The 18,641-nt window shown below is 42.2% G+C and overlaps 1 protein-coding gene across 5 annotated transcripts in view; it reads right to left on the bottom strand.

Annotated features, from left to right (window-relative positions):
• Positions 1 to 18,641, bottom strand: part of FBN3 (fibrillin 3) — a 121,344-nt gene that overhangs the window by 58,222 nt on the left and 44,481 nt on the right. For all 5 annotated transcript variants that reach the window (XM_084498437.1, XM_084498435.1, XM_084498436.1 and 2 more), the window contains 2 exons: positions 7,541 to 7,738; positions 5,643 to 5,768 (listed from right to left, as the gene is read on the bottom strand). In XM_084498437.1, the coding sequence (XP_084354563.1) occupies positions 5,643 to 5,768; positions 7,541 to 7,738 (324 nt within the window). The remainder of the gene's footprint in view (positions 1 to 5,642; positions 5,769 to 7,540; positions 7,739 to 18,641) is intronic.

Below are 18,641 nucleotides of genomic sequence, written 5' to 3'. Positions count from 1 at the left end.
CATAGCATTTTGTTATTCCATACAGGAAAGGCTATTAAGAAAAGAGATGAAATTATTGGCAGAGAACCACTGAAATCATGAAAGAAAAAGTTTTTTCAGTCGGTGATTCTATGCTTGAGAACATGTGACAGAACTGTTCCCTTAAGTATAATTTTAATGGTTGCTTTAAAATGTAACTCAGTGTAACTCAGTTTTAGGTCAGAGGTTGGACTCGATGATCTTGAGGTCTCTTCCAACCTAGACAATTCTGTGATTCTGTAACAAACTCCGCTTCCCTCTGATTTCTTGATAAAACTTTTTGTATCAAGAAGATGTGATGATTTCAGTTTTGACGTTTCCTTCCTTCATTACCATTACTGTCAGGAGTGCTTTCTTGTGTCCTCCTCAACAATGCTTTCTTCCAGAAGTATTAAGAAGTTAGCTTGATATTAAGCATGCCACTCTTTCAGAACTCACACATTTCCAGTCCCCTTGCAAACCTCAACAGATCCTGCTTTTTCCCTGTTCCTCCATAAACCAAGCCTAGGATCTGTCAATTTAATTGTAAACTGACCTGTGTCCTCCTTGCTCATCGTCTCACACAAACACAATATAAATGCAGTCCTTTGTCCTTTGCAAAGCCAGCCTTGTCTTCAGTACCAGTTAAGAGAGCAGCCTTCCCCATCCTCAGATCCTGTCTCTCCCCTTTCCCCCTCCTCGCTGAGTTTCACAGACTGCTTATATCTTTCAGAAAGTGAGCAGGCGACTCTCTGTGCCAGAAATTTCTCATTATGTGTTGTACAGCCCCAGGCTCAAGAACTCTTGATCCCTTGAGTTCCCTCAGAATACAATGAACAAAGGCATAAAATAAGCCACTATTTGAAAGTGTCACATTCATTAGAGATGAGATGTAGAAATAACTCTGGAACTAAGCAACCCTGAACTTGGAGAACATATAAGTTCAAATCCAAACTTGATGTTGTGTGCACATTTTCATGTTTAACAGATAGAACAAGGACATAATTTCCCTTATGGGGCTGACAAAATTTCACCCAGTGTATCCAGCTGTAACCATCTGATATGCTTGGGAGATCAGGGCCTGACCTGGACTCTGTTATCAGCAGAGTAGGTCTTGCATAAGAACAGCATCTTTACTCTTCAGGGATTCAGGAACTGAAAATGAAGCCTTGATTTCATGTGCCATTTCTGTTAAAAGATAAGTATTACCATGGAAAGCTAATGATATTATTTCTACTCCTGCTTATTCCCACTGATAAACAGCCCAAAGAAGATTAGTGGTACATGCTGCTGCATTAATGAAGGAGACATCATTTATCAGCAAACACAGTGACACAGGCTCTGACCTTTGGCTCAAACACAATCCCATCTGCTGACTTCACTCCCCGGGAAGAATCCTATAAGCAGAAAATACAAGCTCCTGGGAACTAGGGAAGAATTTAACACAGACTTTTCATTTAGCTTTAATATTTCCTGGTTGCTGGACTTGAATGAGGCATCTGAAAACAAGAGGAAACCATTTACTTTTCCCAAGAGAGATGGTCTCAGTGCAGGCTGAGAATTCACTATTTTCACCAGCTGCAAAATAAGTGCAAACAGACTCAAAAAGGGAATTCCTACAGTGTTGAGATTTTAGGTTTGGAGCACACCTGGATAAAAAAACATATCCTCTTATGGTTGTGGTCATTATTTTGATTAAAAATCCCTGTTCCACTGTAGTTTAGACTGTTACAGTGACTTTGGCAGTACAGACATTTCAGGAGGTCAGGAATTAGGTGCTTATCTGCTATACCAAGCAGTTCACTCCTGACTTATCAAAGCATGCAGTAAACTCTCTGAGACAAGGCTTAGCTCCTCTTAGCTCCTAAGTTGGAAAGGACCTTCAGAGATCATGTAGTCCAATTGATCACTTCAGGACTAACCAAAAGTTAAAGCATATTATTGAAGGTGTTGTCCAAATGCCTCTTGAACACTGGCAGGCATGGGCCATCAGCTCCCTCTCTGGGAAGCCACTTCCAGTGTTTGACCACCCTCACAGTGAATAACTTTTTCCTTATATCTAGTGTGAACCTCCCCTGGCATAGCTTTGTGCTGTTCCTTTATGTTCTGAATAACACTTCATAAAGTGTTAGCATCAGATGAACCCCTGACAAAATGCTGGTTCTTTATTCCCCTGGAATATATGGAGTACATGTCCCAGAGGGGAGCAGTGATAGTCCAGATGACGGTATCCCCTTTTCCTTCTGACTTCATGGTGGGGGCATGTTGGTGATTCATGCCTGGGAAATGAGCCCTCAAAAACAACCACAATTCTTTCAGCTTAGAGCATCCCTCATATTTAAGTCGCTCTCACAGAAAGACCCCTAGGTCAATAAGTTAAACTAAAGGCAAGCACCCTCTTTTGGTGGTCTTCTTAGCAACTGAGGTGAGATAAGCTATGGAGTGGATACAGTAGATGCTGGAGACATCTCTTTTTATGGCCAGCCAGGAAGGAGAGTGAAAGGAAGCTGTTTATGGCTGTATTGAGCTGTTTTTGTAGGCTTTCTGGGAAGTGAGGACCCACGCAGAGGCCCCTTGCATCTGGATGACAGATTCAGACAATGGATTGTTTTTAATCTTGGTGTATAGAAGATTCCAGCTAAACTGATATCATATGTGCTTTCTCTGGTCCCCAGCCAGCATGGGTGAGGCAAACAAATGCAAGAACAATTTTTTGCACCCTGAGGTTGGGTGTGTGGTTCTAGTACAGTTCAACCTTTGCCCATTGGCTAGCCAAATTGCATGGGACATAATTTGACATGGGGAACTAGTTTATTGCCTGAGATTTGTGTTAAATGGCTGTTTTGGATTCTCCTGTTTCCAAGTCCTTGGGTGCTGGAGCACTGCAAGGAACCCTTCTGTTCAAACTTTGTAAAGTCTCATGGCATCCTGCCAGTGAAGATGCACTGAAACAGATGTTTTCTCAATAAAAAAAAAAAAAAAGGAGTTTTCAACCCCCACCAGAAGATTAGCCTCTGAGCTGGTGTCTTACTTCGGAAAAGTTTTTCTGAAGGGCTATACCCAGGTCACACGGCACACATTGACAAAGACACCACTAGGATTATACCAGCCAAGAAAATGTCTGGTTTGAAGGAGAGTGGGCATATGTGAATGGTCACTGGGAAGTAGTGTGATGTTTTTATCCCTGAGAAGAGATTCTTAAGAGAAGCCCCACAGGGTAAGGTATGATGCAAATACACAGTGTCACGGAGGTGGCTTTTTGTCATACTGACTGCTTCTAATAGTTGCCTACAGTTCCGTCAGTAACTTTGCCACCTGGAAACAAATTCCAGGTTAAACATCTGAATTCTAGTGCATTCACCATCCCTTCTCTTCATTACAACAGAGTCTTGGAGAGGAATGAAAGGCAAGTGGAATTCCTGAAGCTAATCTAGGTGGGACACAGTCACACAAGCACAATGAACACATTTAATCCTGAAAATGGCATATGTGGGCTAGCAGACTTTCATTAAGGTATGTGGAAAAGAGCTTTAACAACTGATGCAGGAACAGCTGTTTTCCTTTTCACGGAATCACAGACTTTAGGGCTTGGAAGAGACCTTGAAAGATCACCTAGTCCAATCCCCCTGCTGGAGCAGGAACACCTGGATCAGGTCACACAGAAACACGTCCAGGTGGGTTTTGAATATCTCCAGAGAAGGAGAGTCCACAACCCCCTGGGCAGCCTGTTCCAGTGCTCCGTCACCCTCACTGTAAAAAAAGTTTTCTCTCTTCTTTAAGCAGAACCTCCTATGTTCCAGCTTGCACCCATTTTCATTTATCAGATGTTTGGAAAGATACAACAATGTTTATTCCTCCACTTCTGAGTAGTGCAGCCTGCCTGGCAAGGCATAAGAGCAGCTGCAAAATGCGTGGGGGCCGTGTGTCCTTCCTGCAGGGGTCTGCACAACTCTCAGGGACATTCTAAATTGTGGTAGTGGAGCTGCTGCGACTGGACCTTAAGGAACTGGAGTCAAGCTATCAAAATAGCATGAGTGCCAGATTGGTGGCACTGTGATAACATATTGACTGTACGTAATCCTAGTCTGCACTCCACATTTTACCATGGAATTGTGTTTTACGGCATAGAACAGGTGTCTAAGACCCTGCTTCTGGGTGAGTTCTGAATTCAGATACATAGTGGATAATTTATCTTAAGTCAGAGAGCAAACAGTAGTTCCAGGGGCTTCCAGGTAGAGGTCTGCCTTAACTACCACAAATTAAATTCCTCCACCTTCTGTGCTGAAGAAGAGGCAGACAGTAGTTTCAGTGACATTCCCCTCCATAAGTTGACAGAGAATTTGAAAGTTGGCTGTGCTCCTCAAGCTCCCCACAGCTCAAGGGCAAGGCTGATGCTGAGAAGACACGAGCTGCATTCCCCTCTGCTTTGCTCCGTGCTGCAGCATCTCCCTAGCTACTGCTAAGGCAGTAATGTGTTAGAGCATCCCAAACCACAAGCACAAACTGAAACACTGTGCCATGTCCAAGAGAGATAGATGATGGAAATATCATTCCCATCTGCAACTCACTTGAAGATGAAAGGTGCAAGGTGCATCCCACAAAGCAACCAGGAAGACTGAAGATTTTGGCAGACATCCCTGAGGTGGTATGCTTCTGCTATGGGGCTGGGACAGTATCAGGTTCCCTGGCTAAAAGGAGGGATTCACAGCCATGCTTCTGATTGGCAATTCATGTCTATGGTAACAAATTTTCATTTGTATTTAAGGACAAATTTCAGATCCTGGCCAAGATGTCAGTTTGGAATAATGACACCTAGTCAGTGAACCAAAATTGCATTTAAAATTGCATTTACTTGTTCCACACCCTCATCTTCTGGAATCAGGTCTTCTGCCATGCATTGATGCTATTTCTGGTTGCTTTGTTCCATCACCATCTGAGCTAGTCAGGCTCTACCCACTTTGCCCTCCTTCTGGTTACTCTATTGAATTAGAGGCAACAAGCTGCAAACTGCAAAAAGATAAATATCAATTGAATATAAGGATAATGTTATTCACCATGAGAATGGTGCAACCCTGAGTCAAGAACCCTAAACAGACAAGCCTTAAGTGTTCAAAAATCCATCAGAAAAGGCACTGAGCACCTGACCTAGCTTTGAACCTAGCTGTGGTCTAAGTAGGAGGTTGAACTAGAGGCCTCCAGAGATCCCTCCTGTTCAATTGGTCTTGTGTTGGCATTAAAATATCTTTCATAAAACACCCACGGAAATCAAAACAGAACAAAACATTTAAAAAAAACAAAAAACACTTATGAGTTTAAGAGAAGAACAGGCAAGATCCATTCCTCATTTTCTTGCCTTGAACTCTGGGAAGCGGATAAGCAGATCAGAAATTCATATTGCAGTGCTTTCACTAACATGCCTAGGTGCTTGCAGTGCCCTCTCCTACTTGGAAATTAGGGTTGGCCTGGGGGCTTTCTCATATCTCTACTTTGCCAGCCTTGGAAATGCCCTTAATACAGAGAGATTCATAGAATCACAGAATGATCATTCTCAGGTTTTTAAATGCCCTTGTGTTCTCAGAGCATACCTGGGAACCCAGTGCTATGCAGTCTGGTGAAGCTGTACAGATGGATGTCTGCAGTCTTACCTTCACATCTGTGGCTGGTCTCACTCTGCTTGTGTCCTGCTGGGCATTTGCACTCATAAGAACCGACTGTGTTGATGCAGTTACCTCCCTGACAGAGGCCAGGAATGGCTTGACATTCATCCACATCTATGGGGAAAAAAGCAAAGACATTAGAAAGTACAGCCACTGCAACAGATGAAGGTTCATCCCAGCATGGTGAAGAATAGGTAGTGCTACGAGAAATATGAAGCTTTGCTCCAAGTAGGTGGATTTACATTTTTAATGCAATTACTCATTGGATTACATTAGAGATAAGGTGAAGGACATAAATGGACTTAAAGTTATTGTTGGCTTATCTACAGAAACAAGAAAGCAGAGAAAAGTATAGTATTGTTTAAATTACATGAAACGCAGATTACAATAGACAGCAAGAAAATTCTCCTCAGCATTTCAAGGTTTATCCTACAGACACTGGCTAATGCAGGATTTGGGTTGTTATGTTGGCTTTTGGTCATAACAGGTAAAGGCTCAAATTAGTTGAAGATGCAGAAGGGAATTCATGCAACTCTACATGGAAATCTCTGCAACCCACCGGTGGGGAGGAGAAACACGGTTATAGAAAGGCTGCCAACAGGATTTGCTGGTTGGAGCTCAGTGGACCATTCTGCTATTTTTGCCTGACTGTCCTGGACACCGAATGCAACCTTTAAGCATGTGATTTATACATATTTTGTTTGTGTAATCTCAAAGGATATATTAACATTTATAAAAAATATTGATAGAAATATTAAAATTTACCGAGAACTAGCCTGCTGATATAAGAGCTAATCATGCACCAGTACTGGGACAGTAAAAACAGCAGTGCCACAGAATGAGGGCCTATGGAAGGCTCAAATGATAACTTAGTTTTAAGCCTGGAGAAACATTAGCCTGATATATTACGTCTTGCAGGATGGAGGATGTCGCCTGAGAACCATAGCAAGGCCAGAATCTTTACTGAGCTAAGATGATTTTAGAAATGCAGAGTTGAGCAGAGAAAATCTTCACTGAACCAAACCATCAAACCACTGTGTGAAGAAGAGTTGATCAGAACATTGAGCTATAGGTCCACATGAAAAAAATCTGGATTTTATTTTAACTGCCTTTTACACTGAAAATTACTGGGGAAATCCATACATTGAAACTACCTCAGAATGGAAATCCCTAAGAGTTTTGTTTGGGATATACATGTATGAATGTCTTAATACAAACATTATAACATATTAGAAAAACAAATATATATGTAGATATTAATTACATTAAATATTACAAATTTTACAAGTCTTGTGGATGTAAAATGAACATGGAGAGTAGGTATTATGTCAGAGGAAACGGAATCAAATGATAAAGCTGTACTTGAAGCACCCACTTTTATTCAAATAATTTCAAATGCTTCCTCTGGAAACTTAACAGTACACTCACCTGAAACAGTCTGACCTCATGGAATGTTTCCAGCTGAAAATATTTCTACCTGCTCTCAACTACAAACCAAGGGAGAAGCAGGGACCCAGGGCACTGCTGGTAAAGCTGGAACATGTTGCCTGTGGCACAAACATTGCTCTCCCCTGCATCACAGCCTTAACTAAAGAGACCAAACTTTGGCCTCCAGAAATGAGTAAGAAAATGACATTCTTCAATGCCCTTACCTTGGTTCTGTCCACAGAACACTTTTTGTCACTTATAATGCATATTACTGAAGTGTATGTCACATGGGAGACGTAAGGTCTGTGGTGATGGTTTTGACATAACTGTGGTTTTAGCAAAGTTTACACAGACTGCTTTCTCTATATTGGGACTCCTGTCAGTTATCACTCACTTGTGCTTTCAGCACACATCAGAATGGATAAGGAAACATCATCTTACATATTCATGGCATTTACCTTGGCAGGCTCCAGTGCGAATGTTGGGAATGAAACCTCGGCGGCAGGGATGAGGCTGGGCAGGGCACATCTCACATGGGTGACCCCAGGCCCGTCCAATGGTGGCACAACACATGGTCTTGGTACAGACGATCCCACTGAGCTGGCCCTGGCACATCTGGTTATTTACTTGGCTAAAGCAGGGACCGGTACGATAATCTGAGGGAGAATAAAAATAACCACAGGTTAGATTAAGAAACAAGCACAAGGTCCTTTGTCTAACATCGTGTCTATTCCCCATCCCACCAGCACAGCCATTTAAGTGCAGAGTCAACAAGTTCTGGAAAAAAAATATGCAAGCATGGGAAGAAGAAAATTTTAAAATGAAGCTGGAGACAAGCACTGGAATTAATAGCTGCCTTTCAGATGCATGTTTCATGTGATTGTCTAGAGGTTCTCCAAGACAGCTCTTCCTTATCCACCTCAGGTTCATCCCACGAACTAGAGCTATTTCATGCTCTGAGTCAGTGGTCTTTAAGCACTTGCCACAGAATGAACTCAAAACACAAAGTCAGGCAAAGGGAGATTTCAGGGCTGCATGTTCACCTGTTCTGTGGATGGCTGTCATCAATGAAGCAATTGAACTTCATATTAGTTAAGGGGAAAGATGTATATGGAGACGGCATGGTAAAAGCATCTCATGAACAGTCTTAGGGCCTGACAATCCACATAACATGAACATATGGGCAAAGTACAACATTTCAGTCCCTGAGGACCTCCTTTCATCCCCATAACAGGGAACTCCAGTGCCACATTGCCATACTCAGCAAATGTAAGCCTCATACCTCCAGGTCAACAAAATTTATAAAAAAGAGCTTGTTTCAAGATGTTGGTTTCCTTGTTGTGTCCCTACACTGTGTTGAAATACAAATTATCATCAAGCATCAGTGTTCAGATTAGCTCAGAGATGTTTTTGCAGTGAAACGTTTGAATTTGTCATGTGAAGTAACAAAAAGTTGTGTGGAAAGTGGTGATAGCTAAATCACGAGCCATGAGCAGTAGTGACACACACATCTACTGACTAATAATTCTATTTCCAGAAATGCGTTAGTAAAACATAGACACACAACAAAGGAAAGCTCATTCTTGGCCTGCAAGCTGTCAGATACAAGCCTTTCCACACATGATCTCTGCAATTGGTTGCCTTCTTCTTAAATACTGACACAGATGTGCAAAAAGCAAAAACCAAGGAAAACCACTGAGTTGATGCTTTGAGACAGGAAACTTTCTCCCACCGGTACAGCCACATTGTCAGACCTCCATTTGCATGAAACCATGACAGAGTGCTTTTATCCTGGGCTATAAAAGATCATCTGGAAATGCTGGAAATTACTATAAGCTTTAGGATGAGAATGCCTGTGTTTATATATCTTCCTCACTCGTGTCGTCTGCGCTGAGCAAAGTCTGGGTGAGCTACATCTGTATTACAATTGTTCCACCTGGAATCAGGGTAAGCATTAGCTATATAGCAAAGCACACAACAAATCCTCCTCTAACTCTGGGAAAGAACCCACAATTCCTTAATTCCAGCTTTATGTTCCCTCTTATTTGCATTTTTGAGCAGCTGAAAACACAGTCATACTTAAAATTTAATGCTGATGAAAATCTCAAAAGAAGGTTGGTCTGTGGATGTCACTGAGAAGTAAGCGACAGGATGGATTTGAGAAAAAGAGGGCAATGATTTTGAAGTTACGTAGGTATAAAGCTGACAGTAGCTCATAAAAATGCATTTGTTTGGAAATCAGAACAGACATGTGTATTGTGTTTGCAATGGTAAGTTACCAAATAGTCATAGTTTGGTTTTTGACCAAAATTTTAATGAGATACCAAAGCACATGGTTCTCATTAACTTCTCCTGCCATGCCAAGTTTAATGCTTTAGTTTGTTCTAGTTTATTCCTAGAAAACAAATCAACATATTTTGAGTTGTTCTCTCACCCACTGTCTTTTTCTTATAAAACTGAAAGTCTCTTGCTCAATTTTTTAACATTGAGACCAAGGAGATCTCTCAATAACCACACAGGTGAACTATTTTAAAACTTTAAATTTAAATTTAAATGTCTGATGTAATTGTGGTACTTATCTATGAAGGGTTCTATTTGACTTAGAAAGTCAGATCACATACATGTATAACAAAATTGAGATGTAACAGCACTCTACAGAAGGCAGAGATGAACTTGCACCTCCCACATCATCTTGCTGAAGCATGGCTGGATGCACTGCAGCAACACTTCCTTGAGACTGATAATGAAAGTGCAATTGTAAGCACAACACTCAATTTTAAACAAATAATTGACAAAAATAGATTTCCATATGTAAATTATTTTCTTGGATGGAATGAAGCTAAGGAAATTGCAGTCTGGAGTCCAGAAAGTCTGCCTGCATTCCAGTTCCCATCTGTTGCTAATTTTAATGGGTCAAATTATTAAATATTTAATGAGGCAACAATCTTTTTTTTTTTTTTTTAAAGAAATATGTGTGCTTAGAAGATGCTTGAAGACTTGTTACAGTCTACATAGAGGATCCCATCTTCCAGGAACTTTGTTGCAGGTTGTTGTCCTTTGGAAGTTGGGTCTTTCCTGCTGGATTTCTTATAAAAGCAGAGAAGAAGTGCCTTCCTCATTGAAAGCTGGGATTTTTTCCTGTTTCCTCTTTCATACTCACTCAGCCTTACAATTACAGTGTCCAGTGGTAGAATATAGGTGATTTCCGTCTTTCCATCTGCAGGTAGCTCTCATTAAAGAGATTACAATATATACATCAGGCCTTATTTTAGGAAGAAAAAATTCAATCAGAGTGTTTCCAACTCTACAGAAGAGATTTTTAATACAGCAGGACTATGCTATCTAGTCCTTCAACAATCAGTTGTACATTTAAAAAACAACAGGCCAGTTTGCTGCCTCAATTATCCTCTCTAAAAATAGTTTTGTAAACAGTAAATACTCATTATAGGACAGACATCAATTTTCCTTCCTACATCTATAATCAACTGCATCATTACACAACTCATTTTTCTTTCTTGCTTGCTCTGTTAACTTCAAAGTAGACCATACTCAGTGCCCTTGGTCTGTAGGCTTCTTATCACTGTGGACTTAGATTAGGTTACTGGTCATATGCTTGTCCCAGGCAGCCAGCAAAGAGTGCTCAAACTTCAAACCACACCAAGGAATCAGAGTTGCAGCATCAAAGTGTTTGCATTAACCACAAGAAACCTGATTCCTTGCTATGCTCTTTGTTTTCAAACCCTCACCTCCCCCTACCCCACTGGGACAGTAAGGTTTTAAAACACCAGCTAACCTCAACTACAGACTTCTGCAGATGTCGCAGTCAGTTCAGGGCTACAATGAGTTGTCTGCCTAATCCCACAGCCAATACAGGCCCCAGATGTGCTCAGAAGAGGAAGTGTAACAAGAACAGACCTCATTCTCAATTTCCATGTTTGGCTGGTTGTCATGGAAATCGCTAGGAACCCCTTTTGGCTAATGAATGGTCACTCCCCAAACCCTTGGGGAGTGGGATCCAAGCCATTGCACACCCTCTTACATTGAGTCACGATTCCTGTTGCAAACAGCTTCCTGCAAATATCCCTTTAAACATTTTTCGGGTTTTCAAATTAGTGTGTCCAGGACATAAGTGGAGGAATACTTTACAGTTGCTGCAGACATCTGTCTTCACCAACATGCTGCATGGACTTTTGCTGGAAAGTCTGGGACAGTCCAACATCAGAGTGGAGCAAATAATTCAAGTAGTCCCGATTCAGCCAAGCCAGAGCACAAAGCCTCATAGCTATCCCTGCTTCCAGCACCTAGGGTGCTACATTAATCAGGGATGTTGCCCTGGCTTTGCCTACATTATTTCACCCAAGTTCACCTTGCCAGAATAAATCTCACCTACTGCAGGAGGTAATAAGAATGTCACACGATTCTGCCAACTGTAATTTTTGCCAGGAATGCAGCTTGATCTCATTAAAAAGAATAATCCATCCAGACTATTTAAAATTACCACTCTGAGACTATCAAACATTTATGTAGAACAGTTGCAAGGCACCTTCTTTATTGCTAGGTTTCCCTAATATTAAATGAAGAAAATGGAAATCTTTTGTAGGGAATGTTTCCCTGGGATATATGGCATAATTGAATGCCATTTTTTGATAGGGAAATGTTAATTTCAGTAACTCAGTCTAATTTCTTTGAAGGAGCTCTCAAACTCAACACTTCTATTAATAAGGGCATTTTTCAGATGTTAATTACAACTTTACATGCAACTTCAGATTGCTTTTTATAATAGCTGAATTGACACAGTATCTGAACTTGGAATATTTACAACTTCATAACCAGTTAAAATTGTTCCTTTGCTGTGGAAACACACAAAGACATTTTAAATTAACTTTTTGCTCTCTTTTAACTTGTCCTTACTGTCTCTCTGGGAAAACAAACAAACAAACAAACTAAAAGGTAGTTTTTGACAAGGAACTTCTAAAAAAGAAAAGGATTTTGCTTGAAAATTTTCACAAGAAAAAGGATAGCCTTCCCCACTTCTATCACATCCATCTACCCAGCAGGGTGTCGCCATGTAAATAAATGCTTGGAATGGGAATTCACATCCTTGGGTAAAGATTCAAAAGCAGGAACAATTACACTACATTCGTTGCTATTTAAAACCATAATCCCAGAAACACAAAGATGCCTGACCCTTTCGTGTAAGCAGTTCTGCAGGTTCCACACCAAAAGGAACATAAAGCGATGGAAGAGCTCTCCTCTGTGCTCTCACTCCATCTTCTAGACCGTCGTTTCTTTAACACTATTTAGCTGGAATCCCCTTATGAGACAGGCCATGGGCCATGTGAATTCCTTCTTCATAAAATAAATAAATAGAGCAGCAAGGAAGAAAAGATTTTCTTTGCTAAAAATCAAATTCCGTCTCATAATAAACAATGCTTTTAATGAAGGGCTTTTTCTTAAAACAGTACGGACAAACGCGGCTTGTAAGTCATCCCCAGAGAGATACAGACTCACTGTGATGAGGTCACTATAACATACCCCAGGCTTTGGCAGAGTTCCACATTGCTTTCTAAAAGCTCAGCAAACCAGTAAAGGGGGGCAAGGATAGTGGATAGCAAGCCTGATATCTATTTTTCTAATGTCATTGCATGATTTCCGTCAGCAAAAGACTTGGTCCCCAGGCCAGGGGAGCAAAGCCTTGCAATTCTTTTTGTCTGTAACCTTCTGGGCTTTTGGGGCAGAAAGCACACAAGCAGGCAGTCAGCACAGCCCTGGGAGTGAGCAAGAGCTGATGCAATCAAGGCAAGGCACTAAGCTGGCAGATTCCCATGCAGACTTCTACCCCAAAGATTCCCATACAATGCCTGCTCTCCCTGGTACGGGTATTCCTTGAACAGCCCACAGGGAAGCCCAGCTGTGCTCTCAGGGACCAGCCAGGTGAGCTCATAAATTACAAATTAAATGCCTAAATGGAGGAAATTATGCTCTACTCACAGACAGACCATGGACAGAAAGTACCCAGGGGAACACCATGCAAAATCCACCAGACAAAAAACAAACTGAAGGGAGTGAATACAAGTCCACCAAATATACTGCAATTGTTCCTGTCGTAGTAAAAGCAGATTTTAGTACACTGATTACAGGTTTCTGCATGTAGTGTAACCCTAAATATCTGTTAAACCTCTCAGGCTGTGTACATCCATGACAGCTTTGGTGAGAGGATGGATGGTTGGTGCAGAGAGTGTGAGGGTCTCTGTGAAGGACTCCGTTTTCATGGAATACTTTCTCCACCTAGTCATTTCCTTACCTCATACAAACACAGTCATATTCTTGATGTTTAACTTTTTGGAGTTCTGCAAAAAAAGAAAAATCTGGCTGGGGCAGTTTATAAGGCCAGACATTCCAACTGTTGAAAAAACACATTCAAAGGAAATAGTAAAGAAAGAACTTTTTTAAGTTTTCCTGTCCTATTTTTACAGTTTCCTGTCAAAATCTTTGCCTGATGAAACCTGAGATAGAGCTTCATGTACAACCCTCCTCTGAGGGTTCTTCGCTCCAGTGGCATCTGAGGCACAAAGCACACACAGCAACAAAGAGCCAATACTTGAAGCAGTTGTAGAAATGTGCATCACTGTTGGAGCAGGAGGCTGACACTGCCATGCTGTGTTCTCCATCATAGAAGAGAGATGTTGAATGGTTGGTTAGTGCAGACATGGAGGTGCTGGGGGTAGCATAGGGGTTTAATAGCTCTGGACTCTCCTCTCCAAGCACATTTGCCCCAGGTCTCAAATATACTCAAATTTGCTACTTGTAAATCACCCTGTTTCCAGCATAGTAAAATCATAGAATTATAGAATGGCTTGGGTTGGAAGGGACCTCAAAGATCATCCAGTTCCAACCCCCCTGCCATACGTAGGGATGCCACCAACTAGATCAGGTTGCTCAGGGCCTCATCTAACCCGGTCTTGAACACCTCCAATGATGGGGCATCCACAACCTCTCTGGGCAACCTGTTCCAGTGCCTCACCATCCTCTGAAGGCAGAATTTTCTCATAACAACTAATATAAATCTCCCGTCTTTTAGTTTAAAAACATTCCCCCTCATCATGTCATTATCTGATAGAACAAAGAGTCCCTCTCCATCTTTTTTTAAGTCCCCTTTAAGTACTGATAGGCTGCAATGAAGTCACCCCAGAGCCTTCTTTTTCTGTAGGCTGAACATCCCCAGCTCTCTCAGCCTTTCTTCATGAGGAGAGTCGCTCCTCTGGACCCCCTCTAATAGCCCCACATCCTTCTTGTGCTGGGGGCCCCAGACCTGGATGCAGCACTCCAGGTGGCACCTCACAAGGACAAAGCAGAGGAGCACAATCACCTCCCTCCACCTGCTGCCCACCCCTCTGTTGATGCAGCCCAGGATGCAGTTAGCCTTCTGGGCTGCAAGCGCACACTTCTGGCTCATGTTGAGCTTTTCATCCACCAGAACCTTCAAGTCCTTCTCTGCAGGGCTGCTCTCAGTGACTTCTTCTCCAACTGTGTCCTCATGTCCAGGATTGCCCCAGCCCAGGTGCAGCATATTGTACTTGGCCTTGTTGAACTTCATTAGTTTCACATGGGCCCAATTCTCAAGGTTTTCCTGGTCTCTTTGGATGTCATCTCTTCCTTCTGTTGTACCAGCTGCACCACACAGCGTGGTGTCATCTGCAAACTTGCTGAGGGTGCACTCGATCCCACTATGTCATTGGTAAAGATATTAAACAATACTGGTCCCAGGACAGATCCCTGAGAGACACCACTCATCACTGGTCTCCACCTGGACATAGAGCCATTCACCACCACTCTCTGTGTATGACCTTCAAGCCAACTCCTTATCCACTGAATGGTCTACCCATCAAATCCATATCTCACCAATTTGGAGACCAGGATGTCATGTGGGACCGTGTCAAAGGCCTTCTGTAGAAGTCCAGGTAGATGACATCAGTCAGCCTTCCTTTGTCAACTGATGCAGTCACTCCAGCGCAGAAGGCCACCAGATTGGTCAGGCATGATTTGCCCTCGGTGAAGCCATTCTGGTTGTCTTGGATCACCTCTTTGTCTTGCATGTGCCTTGACATTGCTTCCAGGAGGATCTTTACCATGATCTTGCCAGGCACAGAGGTGAGGCTCACTGGTCTGTAGTTCCCCAGGTCCTCCTTTCTACCCGTTTTAAAAATGGGACTGATGTTTCCCTTTTTTCAGTCACCAGGGACTTCACCTCACTGCCAGCACTTTTCAAAGATGATGGAGAGAGGCTTGGTGAATTAATTGCTTCATCTATTCATGTGGGATTAAAAAATCTGTTTTCTCCAGTGAACTTTTAGAGTAAGTCCTCATCGGAAAGGAGACAATGGTTAGTACAAGGGGGGGAAATGGAAATGAAAATACATCAGTCCAGTTCAGCCTGTCTACCCTATATTTACATCCTGACACATACAGAGAAAATGTTCAGCTTTCCTGCAGGAGCTCCTGGGTTCTCTCTAGTCTCCCGAGCTCTTGAGGAGCATGACAGCACCCTGCTTCAACTCCCAGCCACACCACACACATAGCGTGTGGACCCTGTCTGCCTGGACAGACCCAGATCTGTTGTGCCACTATGAGCTGAAAGTCTATTTGTAGAACTGCCCTAGGACCTTGAGTACATGTAAGCCAAGCAACACCACTCCTGAGTATGCATTCCTCCTCTTCTACCTTCACAGGTCTAGGTCTGCAGTCAACAGAATGCTGATGCACATCATCCTTGGGTTGATCTCAGTCCAGTGAAAATGCAGTGATTCAGGTGTTCATCTCCAAACATGCTTCACTGAGCCGGTGACTGTGACATGGTGTTGTATTGCACTCCTTGCAGCCAGCTAGCTGAGGCTGCTCACAGGCCCTTGCAGAGAGAGTCTCTAGATATCAGTGAAATGTGAAACGAGGCATTTACCTTCTTGCCAGTTTCCTCCCAAAAGGACTATTTCTGATGTCATGTTCCCTTGAGTGGCTGGTGGCTGCCAGATACATCCCAGGCCCCTTGGCACATTTGTTCCAATGTGTCATGTGTTTAGATCCACTCTTCAGAGGCTGTCTTTGTACCCATGGATTTAGCTATGTGAGAAACTCGGGTACTTCACAACCTTGTTTTTTTTTTTTTTTCGCTCCAGTGATGTTCTGCTCCCATATGCACTGAGAAGCACATTCAACAACACCAGGACACTCTGTTGGACACATGGACACCCCTTCCCACTCTAAGAATGAGAGAAAAAGCCACAGGTCACTGCATCCAAGAGTGATGAAGAGTCAGCAGATATGACAGTCACCTTTCTGCCTAACTCAGTGCAGGTGATGAGCTGCCAGCTACACAGACTGGAAGACCCAAACCTATATTGCTCCAGCATTCTCCTGTGCGCACTGAACTGAGCCCCTTACTGAGCACCAAGCAGAAAACAACAGCATTTTGGGAGTGCTGTCCCACCTCTCAGAGGGAGAAAAGTAGTAAGTGATCATCTATATTCATACCAGAATGCTTATGGGCATGCAACAAAATTATACATGGAGGATGTGTCTACATCCCACCAGTGCTCTCAGCTGACCATGACTGGCTTTCTGCAGAGAGGGAAATGTGGTTCCTCAGGGCTACAAATAGCTTATTAAATAAACCCACCCACAAGAAGAAAATAGCAAACTACAACTGACTATGGAGTTAGACTCCACTCGTGGTGAAGTTTCTGCCAGATCTTTCAGCCTAAAAGCATACTACAAGTTACAGCAGTATATATCAGAGCAATCCTCCTCTCTGGATTATATTTGATTAACAAAGTGCTTATTCTATCCCATTGTAGAGAAATGGCAGTTCATGCCTCACCTTTGAAGGCAGGCTGAGAAGAAGAAACACTATCACATACCTCAGCTACGAGTTCTGTTTTATATCTTACCATCTGCATTACCAGAGTACTGGGAAAATCAATTAAATGCCTCATTTCAAACTAGGATGAGAAATCTCTTTGTAAACACAGTCGTCTATTAAAAAGCTCATTTGGGAAAAAAAAATCTTAACCACTGCCAATAGCATTCCTCTATAAGATTTTTACATGAAGTAATTTCAAACTTAATCTGGAATTGAGTGGAAGAACCACTGGCTGGGTGTAGGCAGATTAATTTCTCAGCCATATACTGTACTCACACCACTCAGACAGCTTTTGATGGGCCTGACAAAATGAGCCACAGTAGCCAGTGTTTTCCTTTTTTTTTTTTTTTTTTTTTTTTTTCCCAGAGAATTAATATGAAACAGAGAATTAATATGAAATGAATAAGAGATGAAACCTTTCAGTTCAGGGGATGCCTGTGAAGGGCTAGGCGAAGCATTTCAGTTCAGTCTCATATTATGACAGCTCACAGACCATTTCTCCACCCATGCCCAGCATTTTTCTGAGACAACAAGGGAATTCAGGAAGACAGAGGCACAGAGGGTATCTAAGATAAAAGCTAAGGCTGTTCCACAATATAAACTGTGTCATATCTCCTAACCCTTCAAAACATGGGACCAAAGCGGACAGCTCCATTTGTCCTAATAAAATCCACCCTAGTGAAGAGACACAAAAATAAAAAGAAGGTGACAGGAAGGTAACATCTCCCTCCCCTCAGTCAGTCTTTCCCCAGCTCCCCAGTGTTGGGGTCAAGGCTTTGCTCATTCTTTCAAAGTGCTACATGGTCTCAGCAGTAGAAATACAAATGCTTTCAAAAAGTAGGAGCCACATCCCAGTCCATACTTTTGGGATCTCTCTATTCCCCTGTGATTGTTGCTGTGTATCTTCCCACATCACTTGTTCTTTGAGAAGAGCAGCTAGACTGGGGCTCAGTTTCACACTCTGCATGGACCTCAGGCACAGACATAGGTAGTACGGAGGAGGTATTTTTTCCATTTATCCCCCAAACAAAAATTCTATTAGTTACCTCGAATTAATAAATGTGACATATCTACTTCTCAAATGCAAAGGCTGAGATTAAAGACCTTTCTGAGTTATGTCATGTATCATTAAATTTCTGTAAAGTTTTCGTGGTCCCCCTTGTTACCATGATGTATGTTCTTGCATGCCTGGTCTCTGGGGCAGTTTTCAGCTGAAGGTACAAAATATGTACAGCTCTACCAACTCTTTCACTTAGAGCAGCATTCTGGAAGTTCAGGACTATGAGCTGAGTTTTCAAAAGGAGTGAATAAAGGGACCATGTTTACTGTTGGCTGCTTCCTGTCAGAGTTTTAGCATATACATAGGGAGATCTGACACATCCTGTATAGCTGATTCTTTTCTCCTAATCATCCAAATTAAACTGAAAATTTGGGAAGTAAATCATTATGAAGAAGCAGCAGAAAAGCTGAGACTAAACCACACAATAAGTCTTCTATGGGTTGGGGAGGCTTTACAAGTAAGAATAATGGAATATTCTGCAATATTCCCACCATCTGGAAATCTGAGTGGATTAAAGTGCCGTTTATGCTGACAGACTCATTAACATCCATCTGTACTTTACAAAATGGTGTTTTGGATCACG

Source organism: Aythya ferina, assembly GCF_964211825.1.
Source record: "Aythya ferina genome assembly, chromosome: 26".
In the NCBI taxonomy this organism is placed as follows: domain Eukaryota; kingdom Metazoa; phylum Chordata; class Aves; order Anseriformes; family Anatidae; genus Aythya; species Aythya ferina.
This window is presented reverse-complemented; position numbering and strand designations above follow the sequence as displayed.